General features: G+C 46.1%; 1 protein-coding gene across 1 annotated transcript in view; it reads left to right on the top strand.

Annotated features, from left to right (window-relative positions):
* LOC142557207 (uncharacterized) overlaps positions 1-16970 on the top strand; it is a 90443-nt gene extending 73473 nt beyond the window's left edge. The window contains exons 10-13 of the mRNA XM_075668897.1: positions 4736-4868; positions 5640-5923; positions 12189-12270; positions 16858-16970. Of these exons, the coding sequence (XP_075525012.1) occupies positions 4736-4868; positions 5640-5923; positions 12189-12270; positions 16858-16867 (509 nt within the window). The 3' untranslated portion in view covers positions 16868-16970. The remainder of the gene's footprint in view (positions 1-4735; positions 4869-5639; positions 5924-12188; positions 12271-16857) is intronic.
* Positions 16971-23950: the final 6980 nt, after the last annotated feature.

Here is a 23950-nt window from a genome sequence, read left to right as displayed (position 1 = left end):
AGCTTAAGCTTGTCCGTATACGCATCACTCATCACGGAATACCCGCCGTGGTTGCTCAGTGGCTATGGTGTTGGGCTGCTGAGCACGAGGTCGCGGGATCGAATCCCGGCCACGGCGGCCGCATTCCGATGGGGGCGAAATGCGAAAACACCCGTGTGCTTAGATTTAGGTGCACGTTAAAGAACCCCAGGTGGTCAAAATTTCCGGAGTCCTCCACTACGGCGTGCCTCATAATCAGAAAGTGGTTTTGGCACGTAAAACCCCAAATATTATTATTATTATTCATCACGGAATGATAGAGAAGCAAACGCACGTGAATAGAATATCTTGAGCGGGTAGTTGTTCATTTTAACAATTAAATTAAAAATTAAGCTCTGGGGCTTTATGTGCCTAAACAACGATGTAATTATCAGGCACGCTGTAGCAGGGTGGGGTTGGCGGGGAGGGGGGCTAGGGTTTAATTTTGAACACCCGGGATTCTTTTAACGTCCACCCAATGCACGGTACACGGGCGTTTCTCTATTTCACCCTCGTGGAAGTGCGGCCACCGTGGCCGGGACTCGATCCCACGTCCCTCGGGGTTAGCGCAACGCCAATAGCCAGTACGCCGGAACGGTGGGTATTCTAGCAATTGTTTACTAACTACGCAATTCGTGAACAAGTGAGCACTTGAGCAGCCGCGCTGCTAGCGCTATCTTGTTACGCAGAATGTAACCGCAGAGAACACAAAAGCCAGTGTTGTAGTGACCAACCATATCTTGCTTTGTTGAGTAAAAACTGCCTAATCGTCAACATTTGGTTCATTTCCTAAACAAACTTTTCCAGCGTAATATCGATATAGCACAACACAGACACGTTTCTAACGCGTTTATTTTGTACGTCGTGATGTTTATGTCGTGCGTCACAGGATGTCACTGCAAGTGTTAATACTGCCTCACGCTTCTTCGGTAACCTGCTCTTCCATGAACGCTAATACGTCTACAAACAAGCTAAAACCTTTTTTTTCTCGAGCTTGTGTGTGCGACTGGAGCGTAAGAATGACCACGGGAACGACATTACAACCACCAGATATTCCACGCGCGGAACAAGGACATCTTCCGTCTCTCGTTTCCTCTTTGCCTTTACGGCACCGCGCAGCTTTTCTGCACAACGGACCTCCCCCAAGGCGACAGGTGTCGGACCGCTCCACGGTCTGGCGCTGTCGTCTGAAAAGAGGCAGCGGTCGGGGACGCTCTGATAAGCTCGGCGCTTCTGGGCGCCGCTATTAAATGCCACTCCGTGGCCCAGTGAAGGCGCCAGCGAACCAGACCATGGGACTCGAGCCGAAGACAAGCGGCTTGCGAGAGCAACACCGGCCGCTTCCGTCATTCCTTTCCTGCCTGCTTTCTGCAGCCTCCCGGGCCGCTTCCTTCCGGCCAACGGGGATGGCTCGCATTCTCGCCGTCCTCTCAGCCCTCGCCCATCGAGCCGGTGTGGGGCGTTGTTAGGAAGAAAGACGAGACCTGATTTGAATCTCGCGTGAGCGGGACGTCGAGATACAAAAAAAAAAAAAAAAGAACGCACATTGCACCGCGTCGGAGATATACACAAAGTCTCCCCGCAACCGTGTTCTGGGTTGCGTGGCCGGGCTGACTAAGAAGTTAGGCGAGTTGCTATAGCGTCTTCCAAGGAACAATGCGCTTAGGGAGATGCGCGCGCCAGCCTTACGATAGAGCGAAGGCAATCGCCGGTGCCTGAAGTGTTGGGGAAGTTTTTTTTTTTTTTCGCCTAGTCTTCTTCCTGCCCGCTGAAAAACTTGCATGCGGCCACGATTACAGCAAACTTGCGGAGTTCGCGCTCTGTTTACAAAGGGAGCACTCGGGAGTCGAGTGCAAGGAGTTATGTGAAAAATTGCAGCGCGCCTCCGACTGACAGCGAAGTCAAACACGAAGACAGCGCCTAGGTAACTGGGACGAGCACCCTACCGAAAACAAGTTCCATTGTTTCGAGAAAGCATACAAGACGTGGAAGTTTCAAAGTGAGAAGAGCACGTGCAGTTGCATGAAAACGGTGAGACGTATGCATACAGGCTGTCTGTGACAGCAACACTTTTTTCCCTCCATGATAAGATATTAACGAATCAAAAGTCTACAAAGCGCCTTTCGCGTTTGCCAGAATCAATAGTCGGCCTGATTTAATTCGAGAGTAGGCAAGTGCGAATACGACGGGGTACTTGAAATTTTATGTGTTGCTGTAGACTACGAGTCCACCATATGCTAATTACCTTCCGGCAAGCTGCAGTTTCCTTTTGTTTGGCCCCCGTAAGACTTGGAGAATGAAGGTCGTGAGAACGAAGGAGAACGAAGGAGAATGAAGAATTAATGAGGTCGTGGAGGAGTGCAAAGTGGTACGATCGCAGTTGTTGATGTCGTGAATATGGGATATGCATGTTGACGCACACATCATAGGTGAACACGTAATTGGAAAAATGCGCGTTGTTGCGTGCATTCTTTCTTCCTTCCCACAGGTGCGACCTTTGGAGCGACAGAAAAACTATCTTATGATGCCGCTGGCTCTTGAAATCACTTTCCATCGGTTTAAAACCTTCGAAATTGTTACGCTTTTCCTCTTTGAAGTCTCTCCGTCCTTATTCAATAGAGGCGGTGGTGCTAATTCATTTTTGACTTCAGCCAAATTCGTCCTTTTATCTTTAGCGAAACATATACAACAAAACAAACGTCCACTCTTTCGGTTATGTAACGGACACCTGCAAAAAAAATCTACAACAAATGCTTTCGCTCAATTGAGAAACTCTCATGGAACCTATACCGAAAAAATTAACGCAGAAACTCTTCTGGGAGTTGTCTAAGTATGCGTGAGCCGGTGACACAATGCTTATCTCCACGCATCTCGGTGTCATCAATGTTATGTAACTTTATCCGACCAGTATAAACGGCAGTTTTGCGGCGACACGAACTGCTGCGGACGGCGGCGCAAGGTCAATTGATGACGCAAGCAAATCAGTGCAGGCGCCGGCTCCAGGTGTGCTGATGATGTTCCGACCATTATGAATCGTTATCGCTCTTTCGCGCCTTATCCATCTGCGTCGAACCCTTATCAACCGTGTTGAACCGTACCCCGGCTGTGTATGGCGTGGCCGGCCGCGCGACACTTATCTTGAAAGCGATCTGCGAAGGGGGAAGAGTGCACCGAGCGCTGATAGCCTCGTGTGCGCTGTGTTCTCGTCGCTTAGTTCGCGTTGAATCGAGAGGCAGCACGAAGGTCAATTCGCTCGCTTCGGCGGGCTCCATCTTGATAACGATCATCTCACGTGACTGACGGAAGGACGATTTTCCTCGTTCGGTGGGCATAGAAATGCTTACGCATTTAACTGGCAACAAATCCTGCAATAACAAAACCGATGGTAAAGGGGAAAAAATTGTGCTTTCCAGAGAATTGTGTTGTTGCGAACTGATACGGTACATACAGGCACAGCGCTTAAAAGAGGAAAGATTACCGTCAAAATTACGTAACCGTACTTTTGCAAGCCTTGCTAGAGGCCACCCAGAACCGCACCGCCGACAGCATATGAGTGCGCGCCTCATCCGTCGTGAGCCATGGTGGCACCACCGTAAAGCAGCGTCCTCGATCACTTTCGTGGATGCAGATCTTGCGTGTGACTCGGCACCAGACGCGTCGGCATCTAGGAGAAACAGCGTTCCTTCCGTGGCAAGCGTTCTGTATGGGCGCGGTGCTTGAGGAACCCTGTCGCCCGTGTGCTGGGAACACTGTCCCCCGTAGATGTCGACGCGTCCGATATCGAGTCCCACAACATCTCGCCAAAGTGATCGTACCCCCAAGGTTTATTGATCGAGAATGCGAACCTCTTTCGGCAAGTCTCCATTTGGCGACGCTAACTGCTCACGCAATGCCTCCTGAATGGTACCGAAACCCGCGGGCTTGAATCAGGGGCCGTATCATCGGACGGTCCCAGATCTCAGTCATTCGTGTGGCAGGCCATGCGGCAGCCACTATCTAAAGCGCCGAAAAGGAGTCCACGTTGGCGGGACGTGGAATCTATTTTTGCTGCATTTTTTTTCTGCACACCAAAGATTGACTTCAACGCATACAAAGCCACGTGCTATACGTACGCATGGCACACTATAATTGTTCTCACATGTCAGTAAAGATTAGTGGCGATGAGGCCATTTCATTTGAAACGGGCAATCGATAAGCAAGATGTCGGCCACGACGTGTTTCCAGTGTCTTAAATCGCTTCCGGCGCCTTGATACTCTTGTAAACAAAACTGACGGTAGCCATGCAAGCCTGCTGTAGCAATATTTTACGCAATTAAAGTGGACAGAAAGTGAATTTCATCAATTTTGAGAACTCTGCTAGTGTTACAGAGGTAAATAACATTATAACTAATGTTACGCAAAATTTTCTTTAATGCGGCATGAGGTAATGGTGATGCTTCGTTGCCGAGAAGTGGGAAATCCATTCAATCCTACGGGTATTTGCGGGGATACGGAAATATTTCCTCGTAGTGAGAATTTCGCCATCTCGGGCTTTCGTTATCGTGGACTTTGAGTTACTCTTCATGCTAGAGCAAAGTGTGAATTATTTGTTGTTGAGACGTAAATCCCTGTGAGAAGCCTGACGCTTCGTCACGACAAGGCTATGACAAGTAGATTTATTGCGACGACTTATATACTATAGGGCTCTGCTTAATGTGTCACTCACTCGACGGCGCAGGGCCAACGACGCCACGACCTGTTGTGACGACAACGACCACGACCACAACGACTACCGAGGAGCCGCCACCGTCACCTTCCATCAACGGCCACAGTGCAGGTGGCAGCGAGGGCCCCATGATCGTGCCGACAAGGTAGGGAGTCATCGGCCAGGTGTTTCTTTTTTTTGTCTCAGAGTGAAACTTACTTTATGGATCAGCCTTTACTTCGGCTGCTACACTACACTGTACTGATGATGTCAGAACATAAGAGGGAGCAGGGAAGAGGGAGAAGAAAGGTGACGGTGGCAGAATAAACGCACATGGCGTCGAACACCTGGTAGAACTCGTATCGCGAGCACTCATATGGAAATGCTGTCCACCAGACAATGAGCCGATGTGAGTTGCCAATCACTTCATGATACGACTTCTTGAAGTATTGTTTCCCAGATCGCATTTGTTCATGGACACAAGCGATGCGGTCAGGTAGCGCCTGCCACAATTTTCAAAGCGTTTGCGAACACTTGTTTGCTCCCAAAAGCAGATTTCCTATTTTGCTCTCTTTCGCTTAACGGGTTGAATATATGTGTGCTACAAGAACAACCCGTTCAAATGTGGATTACACATACGATGACATTGAGCGGAGTCGTATCGACCTTGCGGACAGGGGCTAGTGTCACGGACGTCGTTAAGCGGTCTCTTTCAAAGGTTGCAGCTGAACTGCTGCAGAACTTTAAACACACAGTATCGCCATACGGGAAAAGCACCTGGCTGCGCGCTTATTCTTGTGGTCCGGCACAACGGAGTGTCGAAAACAACGCAAAAGTTTGCCCCAATCACCGTGTGAATAATGCCGAAATACCTAGCCGCAGGACACGTGATTAAAACAACCCCCGTCTGTTTTTTTTTTTTCATTCGGTTCCACAGGTTCCATCCAGACTTCATGCCCGACCGTCCCGATCAGCGGCCCACGTTCGTGACCACCACAGTGGCCTCACCTCGGCCCACGGCCACGGCCACTGTCCGGGCGACGCAGCGTCCGCGACCTCAGCCCACGACGCCCTCGCAACCGCCGCGCAGGCCGGCATTCCGGCCGGCCGACCACGACGTGGCCGGCTCGTCGGGACACCGGACCGTGCTGGCGCCGCCGGACCTCCACAGTGGCTTTGGCGAGGACTCGGCCGCACGCGCGGGAGCTAAGCTCAACATGGGTAAGGCCGTTTGCGTAATCGGTGCGTTCAAGCACTTGCGAAGCATTTTCGCAATGCTGAAAAAAAAAAATACGCGCGTTCTGCCGCATGTATACGAGCGTGTTTCAGCTCGACACTCTATGCCTTTATCCTAAGTTGAACGCTGCGCCACTACTCAGCACATTATAAGCAACGAGTTTCTACGCAAACGGACGAGTCCCGAGCGCTCCTTGAAGGAATTTCTCATCGACAGAATTGCGAAGATTGTCACTGAAGCGAACTGAATATTTTTGCCGCATGAGCGGCGTGCTACTCGACTGTCACAGGAAGATGATTCAAGGGGGAAGGTAAAACCGCGGCAAGCATACCAATACAGTAGTTAGCGCTAACACAGAATTTCATTAGACTTACTCATTCTATTGGCGAGCCAAACACTTGTTGTATGGCTTCGTGTATATCTAAGTTCCCGTTTTTTTTTCTTCGTTCACCTTTTCGGCCATTTAAAGTGATTTATTTTTCAATTACCAATGTGAAATGTTGCAAATTTTTTTAATGTCTTTTTTAAGATCTGCAATTCTTCGCTACGATTTTAAGATAGTGTGCTTTCTAGACGCAAGTTTCGGTGTTGCAGTTTCTTTTTTCAGTAAATTGGAAATAACAGCAACAGAGCCCCTGCGGAAAAAAACAACACTAGCAGCTGTTTAAAACTTTGGATAAATGAAAAAACGCTGTAAAGTGAATGATCATTTTCACAGATCATCCAAACCAGCACTGCGAAAGCAAGCACTGTTTGTAACATGCTGTATCAGCAAGAAAAAAAAAACATGTTTTGGAATGGTTATTCAAAAGAGATAACTTTCAACACTATATACACATGTAGTTTCAGTCTTCCTTTTGACAAGAGATACGGGTGGGTCTGAAAGTAGTTGGTCAATATCGAAAACTGCCGTAAGCAGGCTTTCTCAAACGTCTAAATTTACTAGCCTTAACCAAAATTTCCCTCACCCCCTCCCGTCGCAATGTTACAACTGAGACACGAGGTTTGACAGCTTAGATGATGCGAGAACACGGAGCGGCTGCAATGATGTCATGGGCTGGCACGTTAGCCCCGTAATACCACGTCCGGATCCAGGCCCCAGCAACGGCTGCCTCTGATTAACTGAAAACGATCCCAAGGGCTATGGTTTTGTGGACTACATTCACCAGAACTTTTTTTGCCGAGCTGAAAAAACAAAAAAGAAACTTCATGGCCACCACACTTTAGAAATCACCTACTGCGATTCCAGCTCGATGTCCGCCATCTTGGTTAGGCCAAGAGAGGTCTGCGGGGAAGCGCACTTGCCGGATTTACACATCCGTTGTAAATGGAGGATAAAATTTGAAGTAACTATTGTTAAGGGCAAATAAAAAAAAACTAGCTGAATGCTCCGGGGAGGCTCTGTCCTCGTAACGATGCATGCGTAATTACTGAAAAACTAGGTGCAGTGCTCGGTAAATGTATGCGGTCTGTGGCTGTGCTAAGTAAGTACAGCTCTCGCCAATTTGTATGCGCTCTAAGTGAAATGGATGCAAATAAGGGAACCCTCGGTCTAGCTTGGCGTCTGGCGCGTTAGCTCTCAACGTTCCGTGTCGTGCTTTGACAGTTTCTGCAGCGTTGCCTTCGCGGAAGAAATTGAGTGACTGGAGTAGACGCGGGCGCGGTTACGATGTTTCGCTTCCTACGTGCGTAATCTGGACACTTATGTGTATAATATAGGGTATCGTTTACATGTGCGCACCCAACTATTCAGGTATGCGTAAGCGTTTCTATCCCTGAACCAGGCAACGTCTCGCGTGCTCATTAACACATGTCATAACACAAGACATTAACATGTCTTGAGCTGCGCTCTAACTTTCTGACTGCTAGAAAACGAACTTACGTTACACGTTGGAATCGTTCAGTCTCGTGTTGCGGGTAGCAGACAGAAAACGGCCGCACTCAGAAATAACTTCACTCGCAAAACGAAATGGTACGCTGCCGTGTAGCGGAAAGTCGAACATACCTGGAACACGTAAGAGGAAGAAGCAACAACTGTCGAATTCGAGTGGTGTTGCCGGGCAGAAACGACGCAGCGTTGAAAGATTGCATGCAAACAACAGCAATGCCATAACACAGTCTAGAGCGAGGCGAAAGGTGTCCACGGTAGCGTACGCTGCTGTTTCGCAACGGCGAATTCACCGCTCACACATTGGGGGGCGGTGTCAAGTTTCTGAATTAACCGAGCCCCGGCGTACTTGAAGGATGGCGCGCATGCGTTCTTTTTTCGTGCGCGCGGTACTGCGGCTGGCTCGTGCGTCCAGCAAGAGGCAAAATGGCAGCTCTTTCATTGAAAGGGTTATAATAGAAGATGGCACAGAGAGCGGTGCGAGGCGAGGTATCGAAAAAAATTTTTTGGGACTGGTTCTCAGATGCATTTTCATCGGAAAAGATTTACAATGCAGAGCTCTTGAGTGAAGAAATGTCGGACTTTTGTGCTAACCTACCTCAAGTGGAAGATACAGAAGGCCAGAACTTATTGTCTCCAACAAATTTGCAAGAAGTTTTTGATGTTATACGATCTATGAACAGCGGATCAACACCCGGTCCAGATGGCTTACCAGTCGAATTTTACCGTTCTTGCTGGGAGGAAGTAGGCACTGCCTTAGTGTCGCTCCTTAACGGCATTATTGCACGGGAAGGTATTCCTAAATCGTTTAATCGGGGCCGCGTAATGCTCTTGCCAAAGCCAGACTCCAACCTTGCAGAACCCTCATCCTGGAGGCCTACAACGCTGCTCAACACAGACTATAAAATATTGACAACCCTTCTTCTAAATCGCATGAAGGTATGATTGCCGAAAATAGTCAGTGTACATCAAACATGTTCCGTGCCGGGTCGGAGTATATTTTCGTCTCTCAACTTAACACGTGCTATCTTACAATACATAACAGCGCGTAAAGCTTCAGGAGTATTAGTTAGCTTGGACCAAGCCAAAGCGTTCGACCGCTTAGAACACCAGTACTTATTTGCGGTTTTACGATGCTATAACTTCCCTGAAGAGTTTGTAGACATCCTGCGGATGTTGTATTCGCGAACAACAGCTGAGCTACTACATAACATTTTAACACCTAGATTTGATGTGACAAGGGGAGTGCGGCAGGGTTGTCCTTTGTCACCCATATTGTTTGTGCTTGCGATTGACCCGTTGTTAAGGCGGTTTAGCGAGAGCCCGCTCGTAAGAGGTCTTCCTATGCCGGGAACCGGGTGCATAAAAGTATCAGCGTATGCGGATGACATCACTTTGTTTTTACAGGATGGGGACAGTCTTGTAGAGGTATTTCGTATTTATAATCAATATGCTTCTATGTCAGGGGGCAAAATGAATATGAGGAAATCTGAAGCATTAAATTTAGGCCGCGCCGAAATTACGCTACCAGGGGACATTAAACGGACCGAGCATATGCAAATACTAGGTACCAAATTTTGTGCAAGTGGTGTTTCACCTCACACGTGGCGAGACATTGTCAGCTCCATTAAAGAACAGTCGGAAGCAGTGGCTGCGTCGCCACTGCCGCTGGCAGAAAGCGCTTTCTTCATTAAGAACGTATTGTGCAGTAAACTGTGGTTTGCTGCAAGGGTAGCTCTCCCACCGTCACCAACAGTACGAGTAGTAAACTCATTTATTTTCTCATGGTTCTGGCTAAACAAGTCGCAATACGTAGCGCAGCAATTTTTGCGTCTGCCGAAATCCAGCGGAGGATGGAGCTTGCCGTACATAGTTACATTCGGTAGGCTTTTGTACACTAAGAGTACATGTGATCTACTTGATGACGATGAGTACCCTGGTAGGCCACTGCTCCTTTATTTGCTGGGCCATTACCGTCGAACGCTTATGCCGCAGTGTACAGGCAACTTGCTTCCGACGGCGGTGACGCCAGCACCGCAGTATGCGGCCGTTGCTCGCTTGCAAAGCCAGCTTGTACAACTAAGACTTACAAAGTGGCGTGTGACACCAGTTTCCAGGCTTTGTGAAATGTTGTGTGAGACAGCTGTACCTCCACGGACAGCTACTACACAAACATGGAGAGCCGTGCTTTCACCTGATTTGCCCTCTCAAGTGAAGGATTTTCATTGGCAATATCAGACAGGCTTGAACGCTGGCATATGGTAGCGAATGATAAATGCACATATTGCGCACAAACAGAGACCAACGCGCATGTAGTGAAGGACTGCGTTGTAGCACGCACCTTCTGGAAGCTAGTTGCAAGAATGTTCGGAATATCCAGCGCGCGACCACCACAGCGCCAAGATCGGTTTGCGAGTCTCGTCTACTACAGCGCTAGCTACGTTTTGTGGTGCTTCCGCAACATCGCCGAACGATCTCTGCAGTCAAATAGAGCAATGTACCCCAGAATGCGGAAACTACGGGTGATAGTATGGGGTCATCTTGAAGAACAGTTGTTCAAACTCGGTGAAGCCGAGTTTCTTCGCCGCTGGTCTACGCGGTACATAACTGTCTCCCGAGGCGAAATCTTTCTACAGCCAGAATAATGCTCAATTATGTTGCCCGAGTTCAGACTGTATCTGTATGTGCCCCGGGTACCTTTAATAAATTCGAGGCTGGCAATAATGCTTTTGCGTGGACGATGTAATGAGTTTTGTTGTTGTTGTTGTTGTTGTGTGGCAAAGCTAGTGTCAAGCAGACACCATTTAGTATTTCGTTTGCTAATCTGTTTTGTTTACATCAAGTATGATGTATTACATGTGCTGTACCTTATATTGTACTTTTCGTTCATACCACAGTTGTAAGCGTGCCTGCGGGTGAATAAATTTCCTTGTCAGCGATTATGAACCGCGTGAGCCTGCCTTGGCGCATCATGATAAGGCAAGCGTTGACACAAGAACGCTGCCGTTATCTTTCAAAAAATGTCATGACAGTTACGGCGGAAGCTCCACCGGATGGCGTCAGCATATTCTAGTTGCGCACTGACACAGCCGTATATCCCCTTTTTTTCCACCACTGATTCCCGCATGCGAGGATATTACCTGACCGTTTCCTGCGATGTTTCGGTGTGCCTGTAGTTCAGAAGGCGAAGAGCGCAAAATGTTACCAAATCAGCGCAAACGGCACTTTCGGCCGAAGGGGTTATTCTAGACAAAGCGAAGTTCGGCAACGTTGCTGAATCATATAATGGCAGCATTTGGAGCCAATCGAAGAGGCCATAGTAGACCTTTCGGCCAATTAGAGCCAACAATACGGTGAATTTTGATGTGATAGTGGAATTTGCCTATGTCCATAATTGTAGTACTCTGGATTCTGTTTTCTCCGTTCCTTCCTCCATCGCGTAATATGCGGCTTTTTCTGTAGTCTAGGACAGCCACTAGTTGAAGATTAAAAAAAGCATCTTCGAAGCAAAGGGGTTGTGTGTTTTTTTTTTTAAATTGATAGGCGTGCTCTTTTTACTGAAAAAAAATCATCAAGAACAAAAATAAACTAAATGAAGAAAACACGAGTACCGACAAAATTGAAAACACACCCTGTCTGTGGACAGCTTGCTGTGTCGTGCTCTAAGAAAGCTCCTTCAAGTCATACGTTGCATAGAAGAAAATGTGGGTAACATTTTTTTTTCTGAACAATTTTAAAGGGTCTCTACTGGCGAATGTAGTCAATTAGGCCTTTCGCAGATTGCATTTCTTTGGTCATAAATATAGATAAGTCCTAGCGCGAGCAGTATTTCACTATGTGAGAAAGGACACAAAAATCACACTCATTGACGATGCACTGGAAATTTGGCATCAACACTCGCCGGTGTGGCAAGTATTGGCAGCGTCTCCTCAAATTTAGTGAAATGGTGGCTTTTAAAATATTAGCAGCCTTATGGGGAACTTCTGCGCCGAAAAGGAAAGAGTAAAATATGCAACATCTGTGACAACACGACGTCTTAAGGGTCGTGGTTCCAGTTCCAATAATCGATCCTACGCCGAGAAAGTGTATAGTACCGCGCTATCTTAAAACGAACATCGAACTAATTCAAACTTCTGACTGACGCTTCATATGAGACTCTATTTTCTTTTCTTTTTCTGGTAATGTTGGACAAGTGTGATTGCTGTGCCTGCGTGGTTACCGCTCTGGTGTGCGTTTTGAGACTGGGTCATACTGCACATAATCGTGGAGTTTTCGAAGGGATATCAACAAGCGCTGATCCAATCAGGCCTTTCTTTGCATGCTGTTGCCGTATTAAATTATTCTGTTGTATTTTGTTTCAGGGGGATTCATAGCGTTGGGTGTCTTTGGAGGATTTGTCGTCCTCGCTGCAGTCATCACCATCGTCGTCATCGTCATACGACGGTAAGTAGAATGGCCAGCACTAGAATTTTGCACTTTCATTACCAGTTTCCACTCGACAAGAACCTGGTTCACGGCACGCTTCACTGCACAGTTGCACTTTGCGAGAACTCAGCAAAAGTAGAACTGCCCTACATACTGCCGTGGAATCAGGGCAGATGCATGGTGTTTTGAGTGAACTGAGGAGATTGTGCATACGTTGCCAAGATATAACTGGCATATGTCCAGGTTTAAGACGTAATTAGATAGCTGTTGAGGTTGTACAAGGCCGCGTGAAATGTCAGAACCTAATACTATTTGAATAATATGCTTTTACTTCTGTTAAAAACGTAAGCTCTGTAGAAAAGGTCAATCCACCCACCGGTGCCACGTAGCATGTTGCTCGGACCAGTGTGTACTTTCGTAGAAAACGTAAGCACCGATACGGCTCATTAAAGGGAAGAATACGCTCATGTATAGGTATAAATTAGTTCGTTATGAGTTACTTACTTCCTCAGCCAATGTATATTTTAGCATGGTTATCGAAATAAGTACACGGAAAGTCGTAAACGACAACTCGAAAGAAAGAAAACGAACTATCATTTCGGGTGACAGTGAAGGAGAAAGAGGTTAGGTCGATAGTTTCGTGAACGAGATAAGCATGGAGTGAACGAGAAAATCACCCGTAGTGCCGGTCAGTGGCCGATGTCCACGTCTCCGAAAAGGTGTGCGGCGTAACAGCTACGAATTAATATTCTATCAGTATGTTGAATGGGCGGCGACGCTCCCCTGGCGGTAATGATAGTAGCTGGCTGCAAGTGAGGGAGAGATCTGCACTAGGTGCGATCTATCAGGATGAGCCAGTGTCAGCAGTGAAACGCTCTCGTTCCTTCGGATGCACAAAACTATCCGGATTTTACGCTTGGAGATAGAAAGAGGATCTGCGCTCTACGTGGGTGGCTCTTGCGGATTCGGATCCGAGTGCGCGGTGACGAGAGACGGGTCTCAATGGCTGCGCGAGACCCGATACCATGACGTGTGCCAGGCTACTCGTAGCAGCGTGAGTCAGTCAAAGGAAACGGGGAGGCGTGGAACTTCATGTCCTCTCCAGCTTTGAATGCCGGAGTGTGTATGGTCCACTCGGCTTCTATGGCACGCGCTCGGCAACTTGGATGCTACGCGACCCGATTACGCTAGAGTGCAGCCGGAAACCTAGAAGTGAATCAAAGTCCTCTCTTTTTTTATATTTTGCCCATGAAAGAAAGGTCTCGTCACACTGACGTAAGCGCACTTGCACAAACCATAGAGACACGCAATAAAAAACGAAGAAGAAAAAAGTGTTGTACTGCGGTCATAATATTTCTCATTCTGACGGCGAAATTGCGGTGAAACGTTTTTCTGAGAAGTGTTATGGAACATTCAGAAAGTACATCTTTTCGTGGCATTCAAAATTTAATTAACGGGGTTTTAACGTCTACGAGGAACACCGCGTGTATTACAGACGCCATAGCGGAGATAGAAGAGCTAAATTTTGACCCCCTGTCGGGCGTTAGCATGCTCTGATATCTCCGTGCATGAGTGTTTTCGCCATTGGCATTCATAAGCACCCGACCACACGGACGCAAATCAAAAACAGCCCCCGCGTGCTTAGCGGCAGTAAAGTAACTGTGTCACCGCGGCGACTATATGTAAAAAGTTAAGTTTGCAGCAATCTCCAATGAAAACTAATACAACTAGTTCATATGGAAAGTATAGAAAAACGAAGTGTTCTTGCATGATGTTTGCATTTTAGTGCTTTATGACTAGTTTGTAACACATGGTGCGGCAAACCGAAACTAGAAATTTTCGGAGAATGCTATTTGTTGGCCCTGCAGCATAAAGTTTGCCGCAGCTCAATCACTATCACGCGACGCATTCGTGGAAGCCATCAAACACTCGTACTGCCGCTGCCGCTAAAAACTTAAGCGATTTAGATAACGTGACCCTGACGTAAGGTACTTTGGCTATACTGTGATTATTTATTACGTCTTTTACTTGCTGACTGCACAGGATGTTAGTACATCAAGGAACAGCAAATTTCTATCTCTTCCAAACAACAGCTTTAGTGGCTGGGAAACGCTACCACTGTTTAAACGCATTTGTCTGTAAACGAAGACTTTAACTGATCAAAATCGCGAACTGCCCGAGGCCAAGGCAGACTTTTCAGCACTCCGTGGGGCAGTGGTGTCACTTTATCGTCACCATGACCATGCCTCGAGAGTTTAAACGGCGGTGGCGTTGTACAGTCACTGGAACCGAATACGTGACCACAGTATTACTTTTTCGCATATGTGTGCATGTGCTGGGGAAAACGCCGATGACCTGATGCACGATGTCTGTCCTGAAAATGGCATTGCTGGGAACATTGCATGCCCTGTTGCAACCTCTTGCATGGGTGGCAGGCTACACGAAACATTAACACAGGGCACTGCACAACCTTGTTGATTGTCTTGAGCACGGTTGCCTGTTTTTTTTTGTTCTAGTGACGCAGTAAAGACACTGACACGTGCTAAGCACAGTACTGCTTTTTGAAGTGTTTTTATGTTGATTAACACAATGCAAAACGCTTGATCTCATGTTGATGATGACAAAATTAGAAGCTGCCGAATTCGATTTTCGAAGTGCTGTAACAAACAGCAGAGATTCACTGTACATCAAAGAATAAAAAAAAGCTGCTGCTGAATGTTTTCTACATTATCATAATATTGATGCAGATACTATACTTTTGCATAGTGGCATGCATCATAGTGTAAAGAGCACAGCACCAGGAAACAGATATACAGTTAAGATTGATTAAATGCCGACATGGCCAGTGTATAACTTGGGTGATTTTGCCACAAAGCCAAACAATGTCGATTCTCTTAATTTTTGTGCACTATTGCTCCAAAGCGGCGATACATACCTACATCCGCCATCGTTGTCAGAAGATTTGTTCGAAAGCTTGAAAGAGACCATGAGAGCTCAAATAATGTCATACTAGCTCTGTAGAGCTGTCACTGAACCCAATAGCACACCCTTTATCTGCATCGTTCAGCCTTTGACATATGGTATTTTTGAAGCAACAGCAAAGAGAACGTTTGAGTGTTTGGAGGGGTAGAAGTGGAAGGGGTTCCGGGAAAAATTGTTTCATAAAAAACATTGACAAGTACAGTTTGCTGCTGTTGTGCGTTGCATTTAGAGAACACTGCTCTAAGAAACCAGCTCATATGCATCGTAGTGTTTGTGCTTCTGTAGAAGCTTGTACTGAAGGCTTCTTAGAACACCTGGTTATGATGTATGAACATGACAGAACATCAAAAGGGAAGAAAAGTGTTCACTGGCCGTTTCATCAAAAAATGTTCGCGTTTTACCTGATGGGGATTCATTGGCCCTCTTTTTGCTCAAGTCCTTTGCCAGATAGAGCACCAGTTTTTGAGTAGGTGCCAGTGAATCAAATTCGATACAGCGCTTGGATAAGATGATCGATGCCATGTAGGCTGTCTGGGCAACTCTGGCAATAATAAACTTTCTAAAGTTGCGTTTATTCCGAGCCGCTGATTTCTATCACATTATATTCGAAAACTTGCTCTATGGTATAAGACGTTTGAAGCATGGTATACGTACTAAACTTGTTCAGCTTACCGCAGAAAGAGTAAGTGTAGAGAAACGAGTGGGAGGCTGCTCGTGACTGTTCTAACGGCAACGTGTTGCAGGTCAAAATTCTTCGCATGACAACGCTGGGACTAAGAATCTAGAATGCGTGTTTTAAATAACCAACCGAGCTTCGATACAATGTCTGAAAAGCCTTCGATAAAAATCGGGAACAAATGCTGAACATAGGTTGCGAGAATGCGCCACGTCCATGTTGAGTTTGGATTTCAAATTTTTCGGCTCTAAATGTTGCTTCAGTCAGATACGCGGTGATCTCCGGGCACTTTCGGTGGTAGATGTTTAAAAAACGTTGCAGCAAAATGAAGAGAGAAGTTTTGTCTTCTATATTTTTTTTCTCAGCTCAAGCAGATACAAAATGTTTGCTTTCCTGTGTCGGTGCTTACTGAGCCTGTTCACCCACAAGATTCCACATTCCACTTATCATCCAAATTTAGTTTGAAGTTAGTTTAGTTTGAGTTGAACTACGGTATAGGACTGCACAGCATCTACACGAACGCGATTCTGTTTGCTGTGGATGGCAACATCTTCGATCTATTTTTAAATAAATTTTTGATAACGTATCTTCAAACGCTATCAATATGTCCATCGTCATTGTGTTCATCATATGATAAAGATAACTATACACAACTGTTGGATAGCTCGAATGCGGGTTCTTTCTTTTACTTAGTTGGGTCGCATGATTCGCTAGGTTTTCGGACAATGGCGGATAGTAGACGTTCATTACTACCGATTGGCAAAGGCGTCAACTGGCACGTTCTCGTGTAACCACGAACGGTGCGCGCGTTGTTTGGCTTCGTCCAGAGAGGCATTACTACCAGCCCCGCGTAGCCGAGGTTTATTAACCCTCACTGACCCTTCGTGGTTTGCCTGTGTGCCCTCCTCCTCCTCCTTCCCGTCCTCTCCACTTTCGCACGCTAACAGGTCTCGGTAGATCGGTGTTTACCCCCCGCCCCCTGTTCTCACAACCACGCGACCGACGCAACCAACCAACTCGGGGCCGATCTTGCCGCCTTCACACCACAGTGCGAGGCGAGGAGACTGCGACGGCGTCGACCGCTGTCGCGGCTCCAAGATGCCGCCGGGTGGCGGGGGTTCGAGCGGCTGCTCGTCGCTGGAACATTCTCCCGTGGGCGCCTACGCCGAGCACGGTCTGCAGAGGCACTACAAGCGCGCGTGGGAGAACCTCCGCTACGACGCCGGTGCCGCGGGCCACAAGGCGCCGCGCATCGAGACGCTAGACCACCCGCACGTGACGTCACGCACCCTCGAGGGCTACCGAGAGGCCAACGAGATCACCGTGAACGACGTGGCCGCGCTGTACGGTCGGCCGCACCGGAGGTGATTGTGGCCGCCGACGACCGATGGACTAGGGACGTTCACTCTCGGCAGAGACGTTCTGTGTGGTGGAACGGGCTTCGCGAATGGCGGCCACGAGCCTAGAAATTTGCGCAGACGTGTTGCGAGCACTCCTTTGTAAGCGCATCCCGTGTGTGTGTGTCCGAGATGTGCGGGTCTTGTGCTTCTCGGTGCATTGGCGGTGGTTCAGAAAGAAAAAAAGAATAGTGGATCAGGACAGTTTCTCAAACACAGAGCGCCATGACTATGGCGAAGAAGCACATTGCGCGTAGAAGGAACAAGCTTGTGGTACTTGTCGCTGAATGAATGCTGAGCGTGTTGAATGTCGTTCGCAGAAGGTTCTTTTGCCTCTCACAACGGAACTACTTCGGCTCACATGCGACTGGACTATCGAAAAGTTGAGCAATAGCTTACGTTTTTAGCTAAAGGCTCTTTGATGCTCTGAAATTTTGATTACACTAGTTAGATCGCAGCGTAATCTTGAGCTCAGCTATTCGAAAATTTCAATTTCGTGTATGTGACTCAACTTCATTACATTGCGGCTCGGTCGACTCTCGTCATGCAAGTTGCTTGAGCGCAGTGTTAACACTGTCGTCGATTTCGTAACAAAGGCAAGAGAGAACCCGGCATGTGTGTGTTGGGTTGAGGTGGCTCACGTTTCATCTGACGTGTGAGCTGAGTCAATTACAAAACCACTTCTTAGCGGAAACGAGAGGTAAAACAAATGCTGTAACATTTATTTAAAAAACTGTACGTGTTGCACGAGGATGAAGTTACTTGTTTTTGTAGCCGAGAACCGAAAATGATTTGTTTTTTTTATTTATTGAATCGTCGTTTCAAATTAATGTGCCCATTGTGAAATGCAATTTCACAACTGTTTATAGCTATAGCAAGCGATCTTCGCATTGTTTTGTGTTATTAAGCTGCTCATTTAGAGTGCTTGGTGGCAGTTCGCCGGTTTCAAGCGCAACGTGACCTTCTGACTACGTACATTACATTGTAGGTTGTCGCAGAGGGGTTTCCTTTTTGTATAATGAATTACAGTTCCACTGCACACACCCTCTGAGAAGCAGTATATAGTGGCTGTCAACAAATTCTTACGTGCTGGTGTTTCTTCTCCTTGTTCCTCTTCTCCTTGTTCCTCTTCTTCTTGTTGTTCTTCTTGTTCTTCTTCTTCTTTTGCGTCGGAACAGGCAGTTCAACAGGCACGTTATCTCACGTGGAAGGATCGTTTATGTGCGAAGCGGAATGTCGCGCTGATCGGCTTTCACGTCACATATTGGTGACTTGCTGTTTAGTTTACAGTAACATAGGAACTATATTAACTCCAATGTGGTATTGTTTTCTGACACATCAAGTACTGTCTAGAAGGTTCTCTAATCAAAGAATGTGTGAGATGTACTCTCCTACCCTTTCTTTTTTGTTTGGACATAGGCATGGAAAGTGCCGAAAATGTGTAATTTTACAAGACGTGCGTGGTATTGGTGTTGTGGACGAAAGTAGATGCGTGCATGTGCGTGTGTGCGTATTTAATTTCTCAATGCCGTATTTGTCCTCATGCCTTAAAAGTGCTTATTATATCCTTGTTGTTCGGGTATGCGTGTTACACTGACGAGTTGTCAGTGTAACAGTAATTAGTTGCGAGAGGATACAATTATTGACATTTTTCTTAACATGATAGCAAATGTAAAGCAAGATTTCAAGTAGCCAGGAAGACACGTGACAGTCAATGATCCATGTTTCATTATGATAGAAATGCTAAAGGAATTAATATGACCCGAAATCATCAAGGCTCAAGATGTCTCTCCCAGCTCGCCGGGAGAAAAGTTCCAGAAATGAGTTACAAAAGAGCGGCTGTTCCTGCCGTCACTATTGTTGGAGTCATTAGTTGATGAACATGTTAGGAGAGGCATGACCCTATGTGCAGGAAACATTGTCCAACTTATACTTCTTTCCAATAATTACTGCAACGGAAGCAATGAATGGACCAGACATATGGTCGCCTAACTACAGGCATCTTCAGCCTCCTAGATGTAGGCATTGACAAAAGCTCATCATCTTTTTGCATACGCCAACGGCAACTCGTAGAAAGCGTTCAGAATCTAAAAAGGACACAACGAAAACAAAAAACTTCACCATGCTTATTTTTCTTCTAGTATTTGTCGCGTGAGCACATCGCTATGTTTATGCCTACTTAACGAGGCTTTGTCTTCTTCGTATTATTTATTCGCGCATGTATTTATTCTGTCATACACCATTCTCACGTATTCTTCTATCATCGAGGTTTTGCCATTATTCCAGGCGCTGAGTAAGTCTGTCTGTAAGATGTGTCCTTGCTTACGAGCAATGATCTCGGAACCATGCGGCCTTATTATTCTGCCGTTTAGAATAGTCGTAAACACACAATGCGGGAATGCGCCCCTTTTTTCACATTGTATTTTGTTAGTTTTTATTAATGGAAACATTTAGATTGGCCTATCGTTTATTTGGCATAACAGCATCAGAAAAAGCAAGATTTCGACAAACTTCGAGAGCTGTAGCATCGTTCAAAATCCTCCTGTTTCCTAGCTTTCCTCGAATAGAATATAATGAACGGATGTTAGCGCTACCATATTCTTAGTTTAATACAAACTGGGGTGATGTCATCGTTTTTTTATAGAAATAATGAATTTCCTTTATTGGGGGCATTCTTCAGAAACATATCAAGTTCTTGTGATTGACTCACACTGCAGCTACACATCTATCTTGGGGCTGCTTTCCTTTCAAGCTTTTACTTCGCTAATGTTTTAGTTTCCTGCTGCAGCGACTGCAGCTTCAATCATACGCATACTGACCAAGCCTTAAGTGTATATGACAAAAATGTTTCGAGCGTGTACATAGTAAACGAGTGCTCAATATGCTCCTTTCTTATCTAGACTGGAACAAAAGCAGGGCACTGTTGGAAGCAACTGCTAACATTGCAGATAACCATTGTGAAGGATTCTGTCCTTCTGCTTGACTAGCGTAAAGCTGGCCACTCTAAAGTTGCGAAAGCATAGCTTCCTTTCGGGTTAAGCCGTCCGGCTAGGATCAGTGCATTTGCTCTGATTTCTTTCTTTATTTTTTGTTTTTTTTTTGTTTTGCAAACAAAACCTCTTATTCGTTGGGCGTTTGTTCCTAATGAGAAAGGTAATAAATTCTGTCTGTATGTACAGTTGTATTTCAGCGCTGGCGTTACAATTGTGTATTTCGTTTATTTATGTTTTGTAATAAAGCTCAGTTCCTACACGAGTGCTACAAGTTGTCTGTCATTTGCCATCTAGGTATGCATTTAAAGCTAACTGATGCCGGAGCTACGTGGCATTCATTTTCTTATCTGACTGTCTAAAGCGCGAACATGGCATGCAATAAAGGTAAACAGCGTCTACTTCGTACTTTTGATAAGAAATGCATATGGGCAAGGCAGAAGCACGTGTTTTAAATCGCTATTATTACGCATGAAGATGTGTTCAGAGAAAGCCAAGACTAGAAAATTGTTTCGTCACTGAATGCAAGTCCATGTTGGGATTTTTGCGTTTTCTTGGCTGTCGAAAATTCACTCGCCGCAGTATTTGTAAATGGTAATACCTTCCTGAAAAAAAAAAAAAGCTATTCATTCGTGCTTCTTTTTTTTTTTTTACTATAGAGCCCCTACATAATGCCTGAATTTTGACGGAAGAGCTTTTTTTTTCTTTTTTGCATAGATCGCATTACCTTGCATGTCATTGCGTACAAGAACCCGTGTAATCAGTGCTTTTGACGCAGGCCACCAATGACACTTTGACTACGATGCCGACAGAATATGACCGACAAGCCTAGCCTATCTTGCATTGACATTTCGTTCGATGATATTATTTTTTTTAAATTGAGAAATCCTGAACGCGTTTCATAATTTGCGCATTAATCCATCATTCTCGGAATTGGTTCTAGATGGCGCGAGAAGGCTTCTGTTCAACATTCTCCAGCGCCGCTCATGCAAGCCAGATCAATATCGTAAAAGAAAAAAAAAAGAAGGAAAAAGCCGCGCCCTCTATAGACAGTGCTGCCGTCTCACTGCTCTGCGAGAAATGAAGGAAAAGAGCGCGCGTATTCAAAGAACACTTTCTTTCAGATAACGTATCTATACTCTGAAAGCAAGTATACTATATTGTACTGATTTATGGAATGACTCTGCGTGACGTTCAGAAAAAAAAGCAGCCGTGATACTACATTCCGTGGGCGGCAACTCCTGCCCTTCATATTTTCGCATCTTGTCATGTGAAAACCTGCTTCGAAATTCGGCAGCCACAAAACGAAAGCAATCTTATGGCTTCCATGGATGACATGCTTGTCGAAGTATAACGACTGTAAAAGAACAGCAGATAGCCATCGCACGCAGTGCGCAATGACGTTTTTAGAGATTCCAAGGACAAGTGAAACGACCAACTTGCGCGCAACGTCCGTAATACGGAGAACGATGAAAATGACGTCATGGGCAATCTGATAGCGGACGATGACACGGTGATGTTACAAGGTGGCCCCTTTTTTTTTTTAGGAAAGCAGAATCACAGCCGCTGGTGTTTAGTGCATGCAGCCACGCAGAATGCTTAGCGCAAGACGAGTATGTATGAAGAAGCCGAGTTCGCAATTCTCATGCTCTTTCATGTTGAAGATTTCTGTAGAAGGCATTCTTTTTATTCGAGTTTCATCTATTGTCTTTTCGACTTGTGATTCAGCAGCGATTTGAGTGTTGAGGTCATTCATGAAGTTATTTTCAGCCTACGGACTCGACGCTTCTGTGGTAGAGTATTAATGTTGCGTATCCAATGATCACTGAAAAATGTTATTGCTAATGTGAAATACATTTATGGAGCACGACTATACTACACATTCACGCACATAATTTGGACATGATTGTTCCGAATTTCTTCGTGCTTTTTCGAATTTATCAAGCTAATCGTCTTCACGCAGACACCCAGCGGCTTGTCCTGCAGGGTTCCATTCGGATTATTATGAAATTTCAGCTATTGACTTGGTTATATTTTGACAAATCTGTATGCAACACCTGAAGAGGACGTATACTTTTGAGTGCACGCCGATCACGGTTACCTTTCATCTCATTCCCCCCCCCCCCCCCTTAACTTGCGTAGTTATCGACCAGAATTTAGGGAATGAAGCCACGCTTCCGAATTTTGGTAACGTTAAACCTTTGGGCATTGTGTTGCCATTCACGATGAGTAAATTCGTACGCAAGATTTAGCCTTACCAGAGGCACAGTGAGTCAATGCTTTCTCTACTTATCACAAGGGAAGACTGTTTCCAATTGCTAATGGCCATGTATGCTTGAGTTACATTTCCGCATTTAAAACATTGAAGCGATGCCTTGTGAAATAATACGCGGAACGTTACTACAGCCTAAAGACAGGCTGTGGCGAAATGCAGCAAGGGTGGTAATAATTTACGGATGCACCAAAGCACGTAGTTGTATTTGCTCGTGTAAAGCCTGAACTGCGTTTTATCAAGCTTAAAAATGTTATTTTTTTAAATAGCGCTATGGATCACCTCACTTTTTCTCGTTCTTCATGAGCACCCCGAAAAAGAGAAGTGGCGAATAGTTCCACATGTGTTTTGGCGATGACTGAATGATATGCAAGTTTCGCATATCATTACTTCAAGGCAAAGAGACTTCAAGAGGGGGAAGTGACCGTATAAATGCACGGACGCCATCTTTTATGCTTTGCAGGCGCAATGGTAGCAGGACAAGAAGAAACAAACACCACTGTGAGTTGGAAAGCGAGCTGACCGCTGTGAATGACCACTCTTCGTTTCAGGCAATAGTTACTTGCGGTGAATGTTTGTGCACAATCGCACGGTTCCTCAGTGCCTCAGTGCGGGATTTCACCCCGCAACCATCCACAGCCGGGTCCTGACTATATCCGAAAACGATGAGGTGAACCTGCACCTCAGACCTGTTGCTTAGGAGCCCCGGAATTGCTGTATTGGACGTTATATGTCACAAACGAAAGAAGAACATCTTGGCTACAAAATGAAATTTGTCCAACAGGGAGGGGGAAGAAACGACAGGGAGGTTGACTTTGACGTTGAGGGGTTTGCTACCACACGTGGAGAGGGAGAGTGAAAGAGGGAGAAATAGAGAAATTTAAGTTCATACGGGCCATGCATACTAGACTAGGCGCACTGTGTTCGCAGTCGGGTACTCAAGCGTGTCGCCTTAAGTACTGCAGAAGTGCTGGTGTGCTTTTCGTGAATGATGAGGGATAAGGATAAGTTCGTAGACCGTACTAACAAACTGTCAAAACCATGCGCACGCCTTGCTGACATGGCGAAGAAGTTCGCTATCCACATAAACGAAGAGTGTCACAATTCACAGTTTACCAGCACGTTTATGTTACCTTCGACACCCATCTGAGGCTGAAGAAGCTATCTCCGACGTGGTATTTGTGTGTTTTAGCACCCGCCTTTACAATAGAGACATTTAGCGTGTCCGGTATTCGGGCAAGCGTGGGCGGTTTTCCGGTTTAGCGGCGTCGTCAACGTGAGCGGCCCGATTGGTGGCGCCAGCTGGTGGCGCAAAGCTCAACCACACAAACACAGAGCTAATTACTATATTCTGCTTAGCTGCTGGCGAAAATTTTCGACA

This window comes from Dermacentor variabilis, chromosome 9, assembly GCF_050947875.1.
Source record: "Dermacentor variabilis isolate Ectoservices chromosome 9, ASM5094787v1, whole genome shotgun sequence".
NCBI classification, from domain to species: domain Eukaryota; kingdom Metazoa; phylum Arthropoda; class Arachnida; order Ixodida; family Ixodidae; genus Dermacentor; species Dermacentor variabilis.
This window is presented reverse-complemented; position numbering and strand designations above follow the sequence as displayed.